Below are 18,530 nucleotides of genomic sequence, written 5' to 3'. Positions count from 1 at the left end.
AGTTACTTTCAGAGTTCAGACACTCACCAAATTTTCACACATCACATCACACAACACAATGTGCAGCTGATGAAGGGGAAAAAGTTCCATTAAAGAAAGAATTAAAGACATTTGGCCCAAACGAAGCATTACTGGTTTTGGGAGATGCTGAATCCTTGGAGCCTGACAGAGGCAAGGTGGTCATAGCTCCATGGAATGAACCTGCAGCTACACAGAGCACATATTCCTCACAGGCTTGTGGAAGAACACACATCTACAACACATGCACCACATGGGTCCATCTATATACATGTGGCCAGCCCCACAGATCAGCACAAACTCAGCATTCATAAACATGAGCAGCGCTGAGGTACACAAACAGGTAAAGGTCCGTCAGTGGGAAATACATCTGCAGGCTTACATATATACACAATGTGAATCCCTCCAGAAACTGGACTTTGACTCCCAGGCTGTCCCATAACTGGCTCCTCCACACACACACACACACACACACACAAAGTAGTCGTTCAGCCATTCCCCAGACTCCATGGTGTCCCCAGTTGGTGGCTTGGACAGCCAGGTCTCTCTAACTGCAGCACTCCAGGCTGCAGTGGCTCTCTGATTGCTGATCCCACTCCAGCTGCTCTGCTCAGATGCCCTCATGGGCCCCCATGCACACATAACAGAGTCCCTCACCCAGGAAAAGAGAAATTAGTTTAGTGGGTTTTATACACTGATCAGGGCCTGACATGGCCAGACAAGTGTACTGACCAGCAACCTGGTTACATGCAACCACTCCCTTTTATCCCCTCCCAAACTGCCATGATCTCTTCTTTTCCTGCTACTTCTTCCCCTGCTGAGGACCTCAGCTAGGTTTTGTACAACCCCATAATCCTCTGCTCCTACATCCCATAACAAGTCCCAAATTCCTCCAGGCAATGCTCCTTCAGTCTGTAGGATGTTTCAGAGAGGTGGACTGATGTCATGTTCGGCCCCTGGGGCTGATCCTTTCCTGTGACACCCCTGGGAGGAGCTGGGTCAGGGGACTCTGCTTTCTCTGATTAGGTTATCACATTTTCCCCATCTGTAGTGGTGCCTCTGCACTCCTTTGTGCTTGTGGAAACAAGACTTGAATCACAAGTATCACAAGGATGGAGCAAGTGATTATGGTTGGAAAATCCCTTCTACAGGGGACAGAGGCACCCTCTGTTGATAAGGGTGCAGGCCTGGGATGCTGCAGAGAAACTGCTGAGCCATTGGATTGCTGCCTTTCTGTTGCACATCCATATGCCCTGACACTGCAGCTGATCCTGCTCGGGGCAGAAGGTTGGACTAGAGATCTCCCAAGGTCATCTGCCTGATTTTGTGATGCTGTTATCATCTGAGTCACAATCACTGCCTGTGAGTGTACTCATACATTGCCACATTTGCAAGGAAATTTGATTTAAGTTAAATTTGAATAAGCTCTTTCACCGTAGCTTAGTTCAACTTGGATTGAATAATTTTGAATTCACCGTGGATAAGAACATAGACAAGGACAGTAGCCCATTCTCAACTGACAACCATGCCAAGCTGTCAGAAGTTGTCCTGTACCTCAACCTTGCATGTCCCCATAAATTTAAGATGCCTGACTTGATGTGCATTGAAAGTATTGCAAGGCTTCCATTCACTTGATTGGTTATTGAATTATGCTCCACTCAGGTTAAAACTGCAAGATTAAATTTTCAGATGTAGTTCTGAAGTACATTTACAGAAAGACTAGCAAAGCAAACCCGTCTATACCAGACTACAGGAGGTTCACAGATAAATGCAAATAAATTAAATATATACAATTTTTCATGCTGCAGACCAGTTTTTACCCAAGTTTGCAGTCAAACCTGCCTCGTCCTCAATAAGTAGTTTGGGCAAATTCACCTGAAGTCCAAGCCCAGTTCAATGTGCTCAGAGCAGGCTCACATATTAATTCATATAAATAAAATAAAAGCCTTTCAATACCTTATAGGCTGTGGATTTGGAATCCTGTGTGCGTGGCTCTTTCTTCTCTCAGGATTTTAAAATTACCTTTTATTTCCAAGCTTACAGCATCACTCTGGCCTGATGTTAATAGTCTGCAAGATTTTTGCTTATGTTTCAGATATATAGGTTTTTTTCTCCTCCTACTCATTTTCTGTCATAAATCCCCTGGCTGATGAGAAAGAGTTGTGTATCCCTTACATCTAACAACATTCAGCAGTTGCTCTGTTTTGCCTGCTGTGACAAACATCAAGTCTTTCCTTTTTCTGCCACTGTTTTAATGCCACAGACAATTGGCTTTGTACATATAATAAAAATGCAAACTTTTCCAGAGGCTGGTAGGTTTATGGGATTTTTACTGGGTCTTTCAGAAGACACAATATTATTTTTAATCCCTCACCACACAATTCTTCAAAATTCTATAAACTACAACAAAGAAAATGAGGTCTTTGAAGACAGTATGCAAGCAGTCATCATTCCCCCTAGATTCAAAGATAATTATCAAATACTTGGATTACCCAGAGAGTGGAGGGAATATTTCATCTCTTTGAATGTCTTCACATCCTGGGCACATGTCAGGTATCTTCAGTGTCACGTTCATTAAATCCTATATTCTGCCTTTCAAAGCAGAGTCCTGGACAACAGATGGTATAGAAGTGCACTCTGGCCAGAGGGGTTTCCAGGTGGGGCAGCTACTGTGCAAGCCCTGCTCAACTCTTGCTCAGTGGTTAGGGGGAATATCAAGTCCTCAGTCCCCCCATTTTTAGGGATGCTGGCTAGCATGCATTTTCAGGCAAGAACAAATATTTTATATTGTCTGCCTTTTTTGCACTAGTTTAAGACTGACCTGAAGAGGATTAATGCTATCTAGATTGAGAACTTTTTATTTAATATCTTACTTTTCCGTAGGGGAAAAAAAGAAACCAATAAAGGAGAAAAAGACCCAAGTCATCTAGCCTAAATATCTGGAGTTTCCTGATCTGCTAGAGCCCTGGAGTGCAGACCTAGCCTTTTTTTCTTATAGGATCTCTATCTTGTGTAGAATTTTACCACCTCTCTTCTACTCTTCAGGAGCTCTGTGTCTTTGGCAAGTGCACTTCTCTTAAGAGTCACTCTCTCATTTGCTGTGTGTCCAATGTTAGACACAGCTTCTCTCTGGACAGTGAGACCAGGCAACTTTTGGAGCAATATATTTACCTGTGCCTCTTCCAAAAGAAGCCAAGATACTTGAGTGAATGATGAAAAGCAAACTTCTCTCCCACCTTACAGCTAGGCAGTGCAAAACTGCCATGGATGACTCTCCACAGCTATCAGCTGTGTCAATGGTGGTGTCAGAGATCTGCTTGTGGGCATTAATAGTCCATTAGATAAAATTGTCATTTCTTCCAGCAAGTTCTCCTGAAAGTTTTCCAGAAAGACTTTCTGTCTGTTTCTCCCTCCCTGGTTCAAATGCAGGGAGCCCTGAATGAAAATGTTGGTCCCAAGGGATGTTCTACAGAACCATAGGGATTTCAATCCCATGAGGCAAATTCATGTCTTTTCATCATCTGCTGATGGATTAAAGTGTCATTTGCAAGAAAAAGCTCCAAGCAGGCAATGGTGAGAGCATCACACAGGATGGTTGCATTCATACTGAGCAGCTCTGGAGCTGTTGTCGTCAAACTGGTCCCCCTTGTTTTCCAATGCCTGACACAATTTGTGAATAATAAATAGGACCAGGTCCCTAATGATCTCCAGGTGTGATTTAACCTGGATTAAGCTTTTCACACACAGTGTTTAGTTCTTGCAAGGTCATTTCATTTCTAATAAGTACCAGTTTGCACATGCTCAGCTGTGTTCTTGTCCTTTAATGCAGTAACTGACAGATGGTAGCAAAATATTCCTTTTATAATGAAACCTGCTGAAGGAGACTGCTTAGGGCCTCAGAAAATATAATTTGCCAAATAAAGAATGGTCTCCAGGAAAGAAAGGAAATGCTGTAATGCAGTACATATTAAATCATTTTCCTCAGGCATCCGGTGATCAGTAGCTTTTTCTCACGTCACAGAGGTGACCTGACTGTTTTTTCCCAATTATTTATTGCCTCATTCACCTTTGTACTCTTAAAAGTCTTGTTTCTGTGGGTTGACATAAGTAGTGCCTCTAAAAAAGTGTAAATTAACTTCATGAAGATTTATTGTAAAGGTTTCATAGGTACCAGATTTGTATCTGCAGTATGCTGTCAGATTCTTAAGGTTTTCACTTAGACTATAATTAGCTCAGTTTCTGGGTGAATTTCACACCCATTTTTTAGACCCAATTATGCCATTTCTCTTAAACCACTATTAATTCCTAGCAGCATTGCTACTGAATTCTGATTTACTTTATGTGACTATGCACACCCTGTATTTTCTCATGGCCTGTGCAAACTTCTTTTGGCAGCTGAATACATCAGAGTGATCTAATTTATTATCTTCTGTGAGGCAGGTAGCATTGAATGGCAGAAACCTCTCATTTTAAAGCCTCCAAGAACCTGCAACTTTCTTCTAAAGCCAGTGGTTTGCTGGGTATCTATCTTTGCCACTCATTTCCTCAGGCTTCCCCATAAAAAAAATTTTACTCTTTTATCCTCTGTTCCAGCATACAGCTAAGGAACACTTGATGTGACTTCCTTTACCATCCATTTACACTGTCCTATAAATCATACAAAACGTTCTGCACAGGCTCAAATCTAGGCATTAAATGAGAATCCATCTGTTCCTTGTTCCCAATGGGATTATAGTTTCTTTCTCTGCATCACTGCTTGACAAAACTTCTAATCCCACCTGAAACTGCGAGTGTGCTGTGTTTGGGGCCTGTTATATCAAATACACATCTCTCTGCTCCCACCTTCCCCCCTCAGGAATTGCTATTTTTAGATTGCTTTTCCATCTCTGATGAAGTCAAAGTTGCATCTTAACCTATACAAGCTCTGGTGGCATCTGCTGCTCTGCTTTTCTGCTCCAGTATCACAAAATCTGTCATTCAGCTCTGTTCTGATCTGTAACCCCCTTGTCATTACTGCCCTCTTGGAGAAAGTCGTGTAAACACCTTTTGTTTCAGTTTCTTGACGGGGTTTCCCTTCACTGCTTTTGGATGTCATGGCCAGCAGGAGATCAGAATTTGCATTAGCCTTTGGCTCTGTCAGGAGGGGAATCAACAGTGCTGGACAATTTAAAGCATGCTGCTGCTGCTATAATGTGCCTTGTGCATTACAACACTACAGGAGTGTTAATGCCAAGGTGATGAAGCTGCCAGAGCACCCGAGGAGCACCCTTGTTTTCAGAGGGGATCACTGCCAACTCTTGAACTGCAGACTCCCAAAACTAAAACATGCAACTAAAAAGTTATTTGATCTCTACTAACTAAAAAGCCAGCAAAGGCTGACATGTGCACAACTCCACATTGATCTGAGGCCAGGAGAAACACCTCAGCTGCCCATTACAACTGCGACAAAGCCCGGATCACCCAATGGACCTCACGCTTCCTTTGGTGCAGGCCAGGGCCTGTCAGAGCCCCTTGTTTCTGGGGCTGGGGATGCACATGTGCATGTACATCACTTATGTGCACACAGAGTTCCTTGGCTGACACATGGCTGCTTGTTCTTCTTTGTGACACGAAGGAGCACTGGTAGCCACGATTCATGTGAGCCACCAGGCAGCTTCCCCTTGGAGCAGGCCTATGAAGAGCACAGACCATGTCACCAAGGGGTTTTGGCTTATGCTGTTTGTAGTTTCTTTTTCTTTTTCAATTAAAAATGGGGAAGTGTGTGGCTCTTTTTACCAATTTCACAGACTGTGAAGCCTTTAGTCATCCATAAAGAGGCACATTTGACATACTTCGGAGTTTATGCCTTTTTTTAGCATGGATTATTCACACCTTCAAAAATGCCTCCGAGCAATCCAAGCCCGGTGTCCCTCTTCTATTGCCAAAAATCCTCGCCAAAAGTTTTGGAGCAAGGCATCACACCATGGGTATGTCCTAAATGAGCCACATCATCATACCAAATAGTACATATTTGCTTGCATTTAAGGCTGCCCAGTCCCACACAACCTTCAGCAGCTTACCTTGACTCCCTCAAATAGAACAAGAGCATCATTCCTTCACAGTCCCACCTCACAGCACCGTGTCTCCAGCACCATGCTCTCTGCCTCCAAGGTTTTGCATGGACCTGCTGAGCATTTCCCAGAGCAGATGCAGCAGGGTGAATCACGGCCTCACCGAGGAACGAGTCATTGCACATTGGCTGCTCCATGGAAACAGCCCATGGATATGCTTGAATATCATGCAATACACTCTGAGGTCACTTGCATGCCTTGGAAATAATTTATTTCCTTCATCTATGCCCAGTCACACAACTGCCTGGCTACTTCTGATGGAGCATCTGCTATGGGATCTCTCAGATGAAATTTAGGTGGTTCAAGACACCTGATTCCAGAAAAAAAAGAGCTCCAAGTGGGAGCCTTGAATTTTTTGCCCTTCAGGTTGGTGCTCTTTCAGTCCTTAAAATAAGATGGCTTTATGCAAACCACCTGTTAGGAGCGGTCTTCCTGAAATGGGGGTGCTGACCCCCAAAACATGCCTGAGAGCTCTTTGGGATGGGCCAGTGCCATGCCAGATGCCAGGCACTGGTTGAAGAGTGTAACAGGGCAGAGGGTTGTGCTCTAGTAGCTAGAAATGTTGTTAGTAACTGCTGAATTTACTCTTATGGCTGTAGCTGAATGTCTCCATCCATGTTCCCTGGAGGCAGTCTTGGTTTACAGATTTAATAGCTACAAAATGTGAATTTTCTGACCATTCCCACACTTTATGGCACAATCTCTCCAGCTGTTATAATGAAGAACCACTAGCAACAAAGTGATTACTTACTCCTCAAGCAAAATTTCTCTTCTTGGCAGCACTTGGCATAAAGGTTGTTCAAAATATGTCTTAATATTCTTCAAACAAATCAATTATTTATAATTGTCTTGTCTTTAGATGTGAATTAAAGTAATGATTTTTTTATATAGTTAAAAGGAAGCAGACAAGTTTAATTGAGATAAATGAAATCTACATGACCATCTGTTTGTTTTTTAAACTTTATAGGAAATCAATGTATTGACAGTAGCATTGGTCAACCAGGACAGAGAAAAAAACTCAGAGAAACGAAGCCCAGGTCTAAAATCAGAGAAAGAGGCACTATTAATAGGTAAGATAACCCCAAAGAAGATTTTTGAGAACAAAATGCCTTCTAACAGGTTTCTGTTTTGCATATATGTTTACACACATCTTTGTTCTAAGTAAAAAAGAAAAAATGATAGATATTTTTTTTTTTTTCTGAGTTCAAAATGGCTTTTAGTAAGAAAAAAATCCTAAAATACAACTGAACTTTGCCATTCTGAAAATTTCTGCAGTTTAATGAAAGGATTTCAGGTATGAAGAAAATTGCAGAATCTAAAGTCATCATATATTCATACTGCATTTAGACTTGCAGCATGAATGTATGATGACTTTATTTACATCAAGATTTAGCAGGCCAGAGTTGTATAGCTTGTTATATGTTTATTAGAAAAAGTGGTGAAGGAGACGGGGATGGAAATAATATTAGTAAACTACCAAGCAAAAAATATATCTACTACATGTATTAAGCAAGCCAGATTTATGCCTTTGACATTAGGTGAGGGAATTAGCAATATGAATATTTATAAAGAATACCACAAGGACTGTCATACCCTTTACCTAGAATAAAAATTTTAAAATAAACTCTTAAATAGTGCCTAAAGCTTATAGGCAGTGGGCCAGCTAACTGGCATTTAGCCACACAGAACTGGCTGTACCCATGCCACCCTTGGAGGGAACATGCCCCATGTTTAGACCCACATATATTTTGCATTTGGTTTCAGTGGGGTAGGTTTTCAGGGAGCATGAAGGCCCACAGTTCCAAAGCATACCCTGTGGCAGAGCAACAGAAATGTTGAGCTGAAAGAACAGGTTTAATTTCTTTGGTTTGGTCTTTTCACAAATCAGTGGTATCCTGATAAAGTAGTTCCAAGACTGCCTTAGTTTGTTTAAATGCAACTCATTTTCATCACCTAGGCACCAGGAAGATTGCTGGCCTATTGCTGAGGCACAGATTCAGCAGTTCACAAGTTCAGTTCAGACCAAAGAGGTCATTTAAAAGTGAAGAATGTATCTGAATGTTTAAAGTGCTTAGTACACAAACTCCCTGTGATTAGTGAGATGCAAACAGTGGAATATACAGAAATGTATGACTTGATTGAATTCTGCTTTTTATAATTAGATCCAGAACTTTTAATTGCAGGGGCAGTACTTGATCTTTTCGAAGTTCGGTCTGTGAGAAAGACAGCAAGAATGGGATTTAAAGAACGGAATAACAAACTTTTTTTCTAGGTCACTCAATATCTGACTGTAACGAATGGCGGCAGTGTCCCAAAGTGGGTCCTGAACATCTGCTGTTCAGTGGCACACTCAGATAAACAGAATAACCTCAGTTAAGATATTACTGGTCATAATACCCCACAACTGACTCACTGTTACAGTCCGAGGATTAAAGATTCCTCAAGATGGATTTCATGTTATCTCTTCCTCTGAGGCATGATCAGATATGGCAAGGGAATAATGGGCCTTGCCTCCATCCATTCACTAAGTTTTTCTGTATTTTAAAAAATGCAGTGTTGTCTTTGAGGAAAAGAGCATAAAAGAAAAAAAATTATCATGGAACTCCAGTCAATAATTACAAAATATTGACAAATTACTTATTATTTACATTATATGAAAGAGCTGGTTTTGAATGTCCTGAATTCAAAAGCCTCAGGAGCCATATAACAGATGCAATGACACTGGTAAAATGTGATTTGAGTACAAATTGGATTTCCAGTCATCTCATCCAAGTGTGATGGTCTTGACTTCTGCTTCTAGAGCTCTTGTGTGGTTACCTCTAGTCACCCACAGCACAAAGAAGGTCACTGCTGCTAGGACTTGCCATAGTAAAAAATTTATTATATGCCACTTCATATGCAGGACCAGAAGTTTGTAAATGCTGTTTGAAAAGTGGAGGAGGAAAAAAGGTGTGGTTTGCAAAGCCAGTCTAAAATGCGTTAAATATTGCTTATCAGTTTCAACCACGGCCAGCACTTAGGGAAAAACGAAATCCAAGATTATCCTAATTCATTCAGCATCGAGAAAGCAGTATGGCCTGCAGTACACAAGATACAGTGACCCATTTTTGTCATTTGTAAGCATTTTTAATCCTGGTGTTTGTGATTTAAGTATAAGAAACTTCCCCTAGGGTGGTTCAGCTAAGAAGCCCATCCAAAGAGAGTTGAAAATATTTGTTCTGATTCTTACAGTTCAGCTCTCCCCAAACAGCAAATAACACACATGCCATTTTGTATTTTCACTGTTTGCTTAGAAGAAGAGAAATTGGGTAGTGCTTTTAATAGCAATACTGATGCCCCAAATCTTGTTTTCTCTGGTCATCATTATTAATACTGTCACTTGATTTTCACTGCAAAAAAGACCTCTAGACTTAGATCCTGACTCCTTCTAAGCCCTTTTTAATTCCCATACCTTTTATAATCATCCTGAAACAACAATGAAGATAGACAGAACATGCTCTCTCTTAAAAAAAAGTAAATAAGCAAACGTGTCATAAAGCATTTGTGTTTTCTTCAGCAGCATTTAGGGGTAATACGGATTAAATACTTTTCATAACCAGCATCTGCATAATTACTAGAAAAATTTGAGGGAGTGAGGGTTCTGACACAATTGTATGAAACGTTTTCACAACAGAGAATCCAGTGAAGGGGAAAAAAACAATAATTTTACCATTACGATATCCACAATTTTGTATTGGTAAATCAAGCATAAAATTAGTAGTTGAAATGCTCCCAGCAAGGCTTTGTTTAGAAATTCCTTTATTCATCAGTATATTATCTTGGTCACTTACTTGCTAACTGCTGTCATTCCTGAAGATGAGCTATTGTACTTAGCACATTACTATGACTGTATTAAAAATGTGCTGTTTTGTTATGTTTATTGGGTTGTGCAAGGAAAATAAGAGTCATAATTAATACTGAAAAACCTCAGAACAGACTCTTCAGAATTATTTTGCCTATTTTAATGATACAATGTCTGAAGTAATTTTAACACTTTGTGTCTGTTTGTTTTTAATACAGGTATCATATCCACATTTCTTCATGTCCACCCTTTTGGAGCCAATATAGAGTATCTTTGGTCTTATATGCAGCAGTTGGACTCTAGGGTAAAAAAAAATTAATCAAAATCTATTTTCTCTTTAGAAATATTGTATTATTCTTTACTGCAGGTTAAACTCTTCATGCATTTCCATTAGAAAGATAATGGGATATGGGGCTTGGGGGTTTGCAGTCTTTATTCATTTGCAAATTACAGTGCACGTGCTTGTGTTGAGGTCTTTGCCTCAAACTGCTTAGCTATCCTTTGTGGCACTGAAGAGCAGAGCTCTAAATAGAAAAGACTAGCAGTTGATTTTATGACACATGATTCTGAAATATAGCTGGGGAGAAAAAAAGCAGAACAAGAGGCAGGTGTGGCCATGGCCATCAAACTGTGCAGTTTTTGGAGATGGCCCTTTGTTCTTTGAAAAGCTGTAAGTTGTATGTCACACTGAACCTTTATGATCACAGCAATGGACCATGTTTCATGTCTTATGTTTCCATTTGGGAGCAGACACAACCACATAAAGGAATTGGGTGCATGAATTTCAGTGAAGCTGTGGCCAAGACAAAAGCGAGGCCAACATGAAACTGTGCAAAGTGTTTAATGCATCAGTTCATACAGTCTGCAGTCAATAAATACCTGTAGGATAAGATTCTTGACTTACTTTTTAATATCTGCTGTAGAATGAGATGAAATCAAGCCCCCAAATAGGCCTATTTCTCTGCACTGAATATTAAGCAAGTCAGAAGGTGAGAAGCTCAAGTGTGAAATGATGAGGTGAATGGTACTCCAAGTGCTAAGCAGCAGCTTAGCAGATGCAGGGGTCACTCTGTGCCAGCCATAGCTCTGTCCCATGTCTGGCAATACTTGAGTGATGGTGCTTTCCCAGATCTTGCAACACATCTCCTTTGATCCTGGTAATGTTTTGTTCCTGAGCAGCCCCTTCAGCCCATAGCTGAGATCGGCTTCTCACTGCTTTGGTGAGCTGCTTCATGCTTCTGGATGATCCTGGATCCTTCCTCTGTTTCTATGAAAAAGTGTAGAGCTAAAAGCAGAGGAGATCCTGAACTAGAAGCACACTGGAATTACAACAGGCTGCATTGATGAGTGAGGAAGGATGATGAATTTTATAGGCACTGCCTTCAGGCCATGGCAACTCAGGTTTGCTAGTACTTTACAGCCCACTGCCACCCAGAATGAAAAGGGAGTAGGGGATGGGGATGGGAGAAAGAGGTGAGAAACTGGTGAATTTCAATTTTTTTTTAAATATCTGGTTTTATCAAGACCTGATTAATCCAGAGCTTCACACCTCCACCCATTCTTCTGCTTCTCTGTGTCCCTGCCACACGTCCACTTTGCTTAGTCTTGTCCTGCATCACCCAGTCTGCCCAATCTCCTCAGTTATCTTTCAAGTCCCTCCTTAACAGGGCATTTGTCTAAGTTTCAACTGCTTTTTTCCCTGGATGACCTCTCCAGCTCTGTATCTCTTGAGTGATGACAGCAATCATTCCAAAATATGGACTCTCTGGTCTCCAGCCCTGCTGCTCGTTGCTTCTCCCTAGTGAGCTCTTCAGCATTCTCACCCTGCACTGCTGTGGTCCCTTCTTGTGCATGGCTGTGGGCTCTGCCCTTGAGTTTTTACTCATGTGAGTAACATGTGGGCTCCTGTGAGGCTGCCAGGGTCAAGCTCTTGGCTTGCAAACAGAGCCCTCAAGGAAGGAGCATTGTCTGCCATCTCTGCAGCTACCTCTGGACCTACCTACTGCATAATAAACACAAGCTGCAAAATTTGACCTCGTTGGTTTATTTTGGAAGCAACTGCTTGTAGAAACAAATTACTTTTTAATAGCGCGATCCAGAGATGCAATCTCAGAGATGAATTTCAATTACTTTCCATGGTTAGCCTGTCATTCCTCGCCTGAACAGGAATGATAAGGTCAGCATACCCGTGTGGGCTGAGGGCTCAGTATACATTGCACAAAAGTAACCCAACACCCACTACTGCCATGTGAGTACTTAAAAGATGGATTGGATCACGCTGAGGCTTTTGACTGCTTCCAACACTGAGTTTTGGTGCCACCTTTAACAAATCATTTAATCTTTCTGCTGCACTAACCTCTACAGAAAAATAAGAGGCAATAGATATTTTCTTACCCCCCTTGGGTGCAGTGAAGTATAATTAGCACATTTTATGTTTATATACCGTTTTAAAAAGGAAAGGTTTCTCCATGGAAGGTTTCTACTACTATGAATAAGCAGAAATATCATTATTTCCAGATAAGCCTTTCAAACCATGGAGATACCTGTGGATGACAGGCAGCACCCATAGATTTCTTTGCTGTTCCTTTCATGATCACCACTTTAGAAGATAAAATGGCTCATATTCCATGATTATTCATTTCTTGCCTTCCCTACTGATTATACCAGAAAGGTTGCCTTTGTGAAAGTGTTTTCTGTAATGAGAGCATCTTGCCTATTAGGAAGGTGAGCAGTCATTAAGGTTTCAAAATTATAAAAACATCCTGAGCAATGCAGAACTGGGAGCTTTACTGCTTAGTTACCGGGGGCTGCTGAACTGGGTAAGACCGAGGGAAGGTGGCTCCATGGATAGTCAGCCTTCAGCAACAACAGGGAGCTGATCAAAATCTTTTTGAAAGAGAAAAGCTGAGGGAACTGGGAGAAGCATTCAGAACCACGTAGGCTGAGAAGAAGAATAAGGTCCCATCTGCTTCCTCATCCTCACAAGAGCACCTGTGACTGTAGTTTTTAGATGGACTTCATACCACACTGTGGCCACAACCCCAGCATGGTGCTTGCCATTGCTTTACAGGGGGATACTTTACAGGCATCTACAAGAGCAAAATCATTCCTTCAAGGAATCTGCACTTGCTTTGGAGTCTGGAAAGTCATATCAGGCTAAGGTTAAAAAAATGGTTGGCTGTTTTCATATGGCCTATTTGTCTCCCCCCACACCCCTATTACATCTGTTCTTAATGTTTCCTCTTTACAAGCTACAGGACAGCTTTCTCACTTCAATTTTACTTTTGTTTCTTTCTTAGATCTCTGCAAATGAGATAGAAATGCTTTTGATGAGACTGCCACGCATGTTTAAACAAGAATTCACTGGTGTAGGAGCAACACTGGAAAAGAGGTGGAAGTTTTGTGCCTTTGAAGGAATTAAAACTGTCTGACTGTGACTAGCAATGAAGCTATGCAGAAGAAGAATTCCTAGAGCATGGCAGGGTTATAAAGTATTAAAGTAAGAAATTTGGGTTTGGGCACATAGTAGTATGTTTTCAAAGTTATCCAAGCCTAATTTTAGTTACATTTGTGACGTTCTCTTGTGAGTGGAAATGTAGTTGTGCACCAGTTCCTAAAATAAAATAAAATTTCAAAAAAAGTTTCAAAATGTGACAGATTGTTTCCTATGAAAACTGAAGAAAGATACCACAGTCATAATGATTTCAAAATACTACATGTCCTACATTTAAGAAAAGCTCATTGAGCAAACAGTTAAGGAGAAAGATTGCCCGGTTATGGTCGCTAAGCTACAGCGATCTATATGTGATATGTAATAGAACTCATCAAGTTTTGTTATAGAAAGTTCTTTCTGTTTAGTAAGAGAATTGAGTAATTTTACAGTGAGGAAAAGCATACCAAAAGAAAACTTGAAGATGTGTCTGAGGTTATTGTATTTTGTAAATTAAGTTATATGCTGTACCAGGGATTTTTGCCTTATTGAAAGAGGCCTGAAAATGTGATTGGAGTCCTCAAGAATGCTTTATCAAGAATATTATTTTTCTAATGTAACTATTCTCCATTACAAGTTCTTTTAACATGGATTGCATATCAATTTTCATAAACATGTAAATAAGGAAGAAACCAGTGTTACTGTATTGTATTTGGTATGTAACATTCAGGTTTATGCATCAAAATAAATATTCAGTTGCATTACTGTTACAAATTTTATAGCAGATATATTAATTTTTATCAATAAATATGACTTCTACCATATTGTTTGCATAAGTATTTCTTCTGATGTTATTGAATTTTAATTGATCCAGCAAGAGATTCCTGGAACATCTTTCCCCTACCTGAACTATTAATTGCAGATAACTTTGTTAATTGAATTATAAATAAAAAAAGAGCTTGCAATATTAGCTAAGATTAAAATATTGGTAGAAGAAGTAGCAGCATGGACCTTTGATTTTATTTTTGAACAAGCAGATGGGTGAAAAATGAACACGTTCAAATTTCCCGTTTTCATTGTTGTGTTGGATAAGAGCTGCTGTGGGTAAGAAACAGCAGCTCCCTCTTGGCCACACCCCTGTGCAGGCAGAGGAGCCAGACACGAGAGAGCTGGTCCTGTGAAGTGGGGCACCAACAGTGGGAAACAGAGAAAACTGGAACAGATGCAGGGAGTCTCCAGATACACGTCAGAGTGAGGTTTCACTCAGGTCCTTCAATAAACAGCAATTAGTGTCAAATGCATTTAGTAGTGAAGGAACTCTCCAACATGGCTTTTGGTGATTGGTACTTTAAGATCTATTTCTCTTCTGGCATCTACCTGGAATATAGAAATATTAAATGAAATTCTAATTGTGTACAAAATGGGAAAAGAAAGAGGCTTAGCAGGTCTATTATGGGAAAAAAATTATGCTTTCAGGCAGTACACACAAAATTTAAAAAATCAAGTACATCTCAATTATGGTTGCTATAGAGCCTGTGATAAGCTACTCAGGTGAAACTAGTAATTATATGTCAGTTATGTTAATGAAAATTAACTAGTTTAATCCAAGTAATAACTCTTTCCTCTCTTGAGATCATTCTGTTTCATGAATAATTCTGACATAAATGTGTTAAGTCTGACAGTTTGTATTTAGGTACTGTAACATAAATGTGTATGGATGCCACTTAGGCTGGGTGAGAAAACTTTCACCTCAGCATACTCCATGTCATACTTTTTTATTATATTCTGTCCTTCCTTTCCTTGTCCTTCGTCCTTTTTTTCCCTTTAGATCATTGTCTCTCTCACAAGACAACTTCAAATCCAGACAGTCAGAAAACTTTTTTTTACAGAACCTTGTGACCTAATCACTATATTTGTTTTGCATATATTTTTCTTCTTCCTATTCTTCATGAGGTTTTCTTGTCTGTCTAGACCATCAGAGCTTTAGACTGGTACATTTTTCATCCTTGTATAGTATCAGCTAAAAGGGAACCTCCTTAACTGGCTTTTAGATATTGCCAAAGATCTAAACTTTGAGTATCAGTAGCAGGTAGGCATCCTGTAATATTGTAATGTATCAGTTGAGAACCTGAAATCCAGGGAGATCCTCAATGGGTATGAGGTCAGGCTCAAGAACTAGCTTTGACTTTGTGTACTTTGGGGCAAATTGGATTAAAATGTTGAGCTCCATCATTTAGGTGCTGAAATGTCCCTATGATGGCTCTTGGGATATCCAGCTGGGAGGTCTGCAGTTAATACAATGAGATTAATAATGAGAAAGCCACTTTTGATACAGGATTTGATATAGGATTTTTTTATATACAGGAAAGCCACCTAGATTGGACATTAGGGAGCATTTCTTTACTGAGATAGTGGCCAAACGCTGGAATGTGTTTGGCCAGAGAGGTGATCAATGCCCCAAGGCTCTCAGTGTTTGAGGACATTTGCACAATGCCTTTAATGGCATGATTTAACTTTTTGTCAGCCCTGATGTGGTCAGGCAATTGACTAAGATGCTCCTTATAGGTCCCCACAAGACCTAAAGCAAGTTTCTGCAGCTGAGTCAGGTTGAAGGACAATGGCCATTTAGCAAAGACTCAAAGCCAGTTGCAGTTAGCAGGATCTTCACAACAGTAGTGGGGAAAAAAAAAAGGGCCGAAGAGGTATGACATCAGGCTAACCATGAGCTCAAGAGATGAGACTGAGCAACAGCCTGGCATGCAACTGCAAGTTGTGGAAGAGAGTTATAGCAGTGCCCCCTCTTCTCAAATAGGGACTGGTGGAGCAGGAGAAGATTTGATTGCCAACTGCCCAAACATGCTGAGGGCATTTTGCACTGAGTTGTAAGTTAGGTTGGCCTGAACTCCTGTTCTCCCAGGAGAGCTTTTCAGACCACCTTCAGCTTTGAACTGTCTTGGACTCATGTGTGCAAGGGGTGACTTTCATCAGCTTAGAGGGGCCAGCCTTTTACTGCACTGTATCTGGTTCCCACTAGAAGGATTAAGAGATACACTGTGCAAAACCTCCTGGACAAATGTGCATTTAACCCTGCACATTCAAGGAAGACAAGTGTAACCTCTCTGTTAAGCTGCATTTTCTGCGACAAGAGATGTTTTATGTTTGATCATGTTTGATGAAGACTGCATTATCCCCATCACTGAAAAGGAAATTCTTAATGCCTCCTCATACATAGTGGAGTCAATTGTTTATTGAAGTGTGTGTGTTTAGGGCAAAACTTGCATGTTCAGGACTACCAGAGCATCACATTCACTTAAGGAACAGCTATACTGAGATTTAGAGAAAATCCTGCATCAAGCTATGCTACATTTAGCTACACATGATGTGCAGCAAATGCTATGGAATCTAAAGCTAGAAAATTGGTTGTAAGAGCATTCTGGGTGGTTTGTTTAAGTAAAAATTCCGCTCTTGCAAGCATTGTTTTATTTAAAATCAGAATGGCTTTGACAGTCAGTGTTAGTATGACAAAAATGTTCTGGGATTATACGAGTTGATTTGGGGAAGGAGATTTTGTGAGAGGAGGGAAAGAAGAGAGTTGGATTTGGATAGTCTTTTGGTCCCTCTAGCACCAGTAATTATCCAGGTCTGATGTAGAACTGATGTCCATTTTTTCCACTTAAATGCATCTCAGTGTTCAGCATAAAGTGTGAGGCTTTTATGATAATTTTTTTTCTTTCTTGTGAAAAGGAAAAGGAACAAGTTGTCCCTTGACTTGTCACTCTGGTTATCCTGCCAAGTTCTGCAGCTCTTTTGCTCTAACTTCTCCCTCAAAAAGAAAGTAGAAACAGCATCAAATTCTTTCTGGTTCTGTGTGTGACTGCTTGGACAGCAAAAACTGACTATATATTTACTGAGTTAAAACTGAATGTTTCAATACCAAGTAAGTCAACTTGAAAAACCAGCCAGATCAGTAAATTATGCTTACAAGGTACAGATACTCTGACTTTAAAAACCCATTACATTGAATTTGTAAGCAAAATCAAATAGATATGCTCAGGAGTACCTTTGATTAAGTGTTCTGCCTCACACTGGGTAACACTGTGCCTTTCAGATTTAATAAGCTCACTCCAATGTCAGATGCCCTTTCAACGGGGATATTTGCAGGGCAGCAAGAGGAAAAAGGTTTATATTCCTTTAAACCTAGCAGACAGCATTCCTGCAATCATAAAACAGACATACCACAACCATTTGCTCAGACTTCTGTTTGGTAAGTACTTCTTGCCAATTTATGTACTTTTATACACATAACACTGAAGCCTAAAAAACCATTGCCTTGGACTGCTCATGCCTTAGCCATGTCACTGTTAATTCTATTGGAGTCACTGTAGTGATCCCAATAGCATAAGGTGGATTAAAATACACCTGCCATAAAAGCATCCAGCCATAATCAAGGTTATCAACTGATTAAAACGATATTTTTTACTTGATAGTTTCTTAGAAGAGATTAGTGCTGTCAAAATTGGATCCTAACTTCCTAACTTCATTTTTTCTGGCTTCCTCTAGCCAGGTTTGCTTTTCTCTGCAGGATTAAATACTCCTTTAGTACTGCATATTTTCTCTCCGTGAAGATATTTATATATTGTAGTCTATTTACTTCTCAGTATTCTTTCTCATAAGCTAAACAGATTGAGTTTTTAAGTGTTTTGCAATAAAGCATTTATCTTCTCTTCCTCGAATCATTGCATCCTCTTTTTTAATACCCTTTCCAATATTTCAAAACTTGCTTTAAAATGTGTGGAGAAAAACTGTTACTTGAATTAAACTGATCCATTTATAGCATACAGACACACAGCCACATCTCTGCTCAAATTCAACTCTTTGCCTCCTATTCCTGTCAGACTGTGAGCTGATCACCAATGTCAAAGCAGTAACACAAGTGAATTGCTGTTCAGTCGCTTTCTTCATCCCGGTGTAATAGATTCGTCTGCATAGATACGTTTCTGTCTGCTAAAGCCCGGCTTTTTTATCCCCACTGACAGGCTTGCTTGTGCAAGGCCAAAGGTCTCACCCCAAGAGGATATTTTGAGGCTTAGATCCCATGCACAGCCCTGTTCTTCCCTATGGGGTAGGTTTG

At 40.3% G+C, this 18,530-nt stretch overlaps 1 protein-coding gene and 1 long non-coding RNA gene across 8 annotated transcripts in view; one reads left to right on the top strand and one right to left on the bottom strand.

Moving 5' to 3' along the window:
- LOC143693351 (uncharacterized) overlaps positions 1-6,189 on the bottom strand; it is a 68,089-nt gene extending 61,900 nt beyond the window's left edge. The window contains exon 1 of the long non-coding RNA XR_013180907.1: positions 6,078-6,189. This is a non-coding gene — a long non-coding RNA (uncharacterized LOC143693351). The remainder of the gene's footprint in view (positions 1-6,077) is intronic.
- Positions 1-14,221, top strand: part of ENOX1 (ecto-NOX disulfide-thiol exchanger 1) — a 358,181-nt gene extending 343,960 nt beyond the window's left edge. For all 7 annotated transcript variants that reach the window (XM_077173669.1, XM_077173673.1, XM_077173668.1 and 4 more), the window contains 3 exons: positions 7,096-7,198; positions 10,188-10,273; positions 13,269-14,221. In XM_077173669.1, the coding sequence (XP_077029784.1) occupies positions 7,096-7,198; positions 10,188-10,273; positions 13,269-13,400 (321 nt within the window). In that variant the 3' untranslated portion in view covers positions 13,401-14,221. The remainder of the gene's footprint in view (positions 1-7,095; positions 7,199-10,187; positions 10,274-13,268) is intronic.
- The last annotated feature ends 4,309 nt before the right edge of the window (positions 14,222-18,530 follow it).

The sequence above is a fragment of the Agelaius phoeniceus genome, chromosome 2 (genome assembly GCF_051311805.1).
Source record: "Agelaius phoeniceus isolate bAgePho1 chromosome 2, bAgePho1.hap1, whole genome shotgun sequence".
Classification (NCBI taxonomy): domain Eukaryota; kingdom Metazoa; phylum Chordata; class Aves; order Passeriformes; family Icteridae; genus Agelaius; species Agelaius phoeniceus.
Note: the sequence above shows the minus strand (reverse complement) of the source record. Positions and strands in the feature narration are given on the sequence as shown.